The sequence below is a fragment of the Uranotaenia lowii genome, chromosome 1, assembly GCF_029784155.1.
Source record: "Uranotaenia lowii strain MFRU-FL chromosome 1, ASM2978415v1, whole genome shotgun sequence".
NCBI classification, from domain to species: domain Eukaryota; kingdom Metazoa; phylum Arthropoda; class Insecta; order Diptera; family Culicidae; genus Uranotaenia; species Uranotaenia lowii.
Window position 1 is genome coordinate 20,121,834 of NC_073691.1, and position 1,333 is coordinate 20,123,166.

At 41.8% G+C, this 1,333-nt stretch overlaps 1 protein-coding gene across 1 annotated transcript; it reads left to right on the plus strand.

Moving 5' to 3' along the window:
• Positions 1-307: 307 nt before the first annotated feature.
• Positions 308-1,072, plus strand: LOC129758307 (leucine-rich repeat transmembrane neuronal protein 3-like). The gene has a single exon (XM_055755788.1). The coding sequence runs from the start codon at positions 308-310 to the stop codon at positions 1,070-1,072; it is 765 nt and encodes a 254-aa protein (XP_055611763.1).
• The last annotated feature ends 261 nt before the right edge of the window (positions 1,073-1,333 follow it).

The window sequence follows — 1,333 nt, forward strand, 5'->3', positions numbered from 1 at the left end:
CAAAATAGAGACGTTTGATATTACCATACTAAACTCTTCATTCCAATGGCCTCCATTCGCTGCTCAAAACGTCTTCGTCATCCATTTGGATGATCTCGAAATCGAGGACTGTACTCCTGCGCTGATGGAATTGCTAGCTTCTCGAGCATCTTCATTGGATATTACAAATGTTCGATCCAGCCTGTTGTATATTCCTGTCTCTTGTAGGAAAGTTGAACTAACAAATTGTGTCACAGGACAAGTCGACATATCAGTCACAGAAGATGACAATCTTTTGAATCTCTTAATTGAAGCCACCACAATAAGCATGATTCCTGAGGCTATCAATAATCTTACCAAACTACAACAACTATGGTTAACTGATTTGGAACTGGCTCAGCTAGATCTAAGCTTGTTCAACAATCTGCCACTTCAACAGTTTTACATAAATAGAATGCCTGTCAACTTGACAGCATCGGAAATGGTTTCCCTGGAATCATTGGAAGTTTTACACATTGTGGATTGCAATTTGACGGAACTTGATCTGTCTAGATGGAACTCCCCCGTTCTTCGATCTTTGGTACTCGAACGTAATACGCTGACATCGTTTCCCGTCGGACTTAAAAAGTTCAGGACTTTGACCTCTATCAATATCGGATACAACCGGCTAGAATCCCTCGACTTTAGCCTATTCAAAGGTCTAGATCATTTGGAACATCTTTTCCTGAGCCACAATCACATTCTGAGGCTGATAGTAGCGGAATCAATTCTTCTTTCATCGCTGACATCAATCAGTTTAGCTCACAACCGCCTGATGGATGTGGATCAATTGATGCAGCTGAACCTGCCAGCGCTGGAACGGTTGGATTTGACCGGCAACAATCTTGAACGGTTCGAAGGCTTGGAGCAACATTCCAACAGTAGTCTTACGAATGTTTGGTTCGAAGAAAATCCCATCAACTGTAGCTGGGCAATGAAGTTTAAAAGTGGGCAAACTAAGCTGAACTGGTTGAATCAAATTCGCAAACTTTGCCCTTGGATCCCCTTTTACAAGCGGTTTAATCAGCTGGATGGAGTATTGAATGTAAAATAATCCTATAACATAAAAAACCGAGGCTTCGACTGTTTATCCAAGTTTTAAAAATAAAAAAATGGTTTATTTTGCTGACACATAAACTTTCTCATTATTTCTCAACGCAGACGACAGACAGACAGACAGACAGACAGACAGACAGACAGACAGACAGACAGACAGACAGACAGACAGACAGACAGACAGACAGACAGACAGACAGACAGACAGACAGACAGACAGACAGACAGACAGACAGACCGACAGACAGACAGACAGACA

Bases quoted from the DNA above. Each gene is read 5' to 3' on its own strand.
- LOC129758307 (XM_055755788.1), top strand. From the start codon at position 308: ATGATTCCTGAGGCTATCAATAATCTTACCAAACTACAACAACTATGG.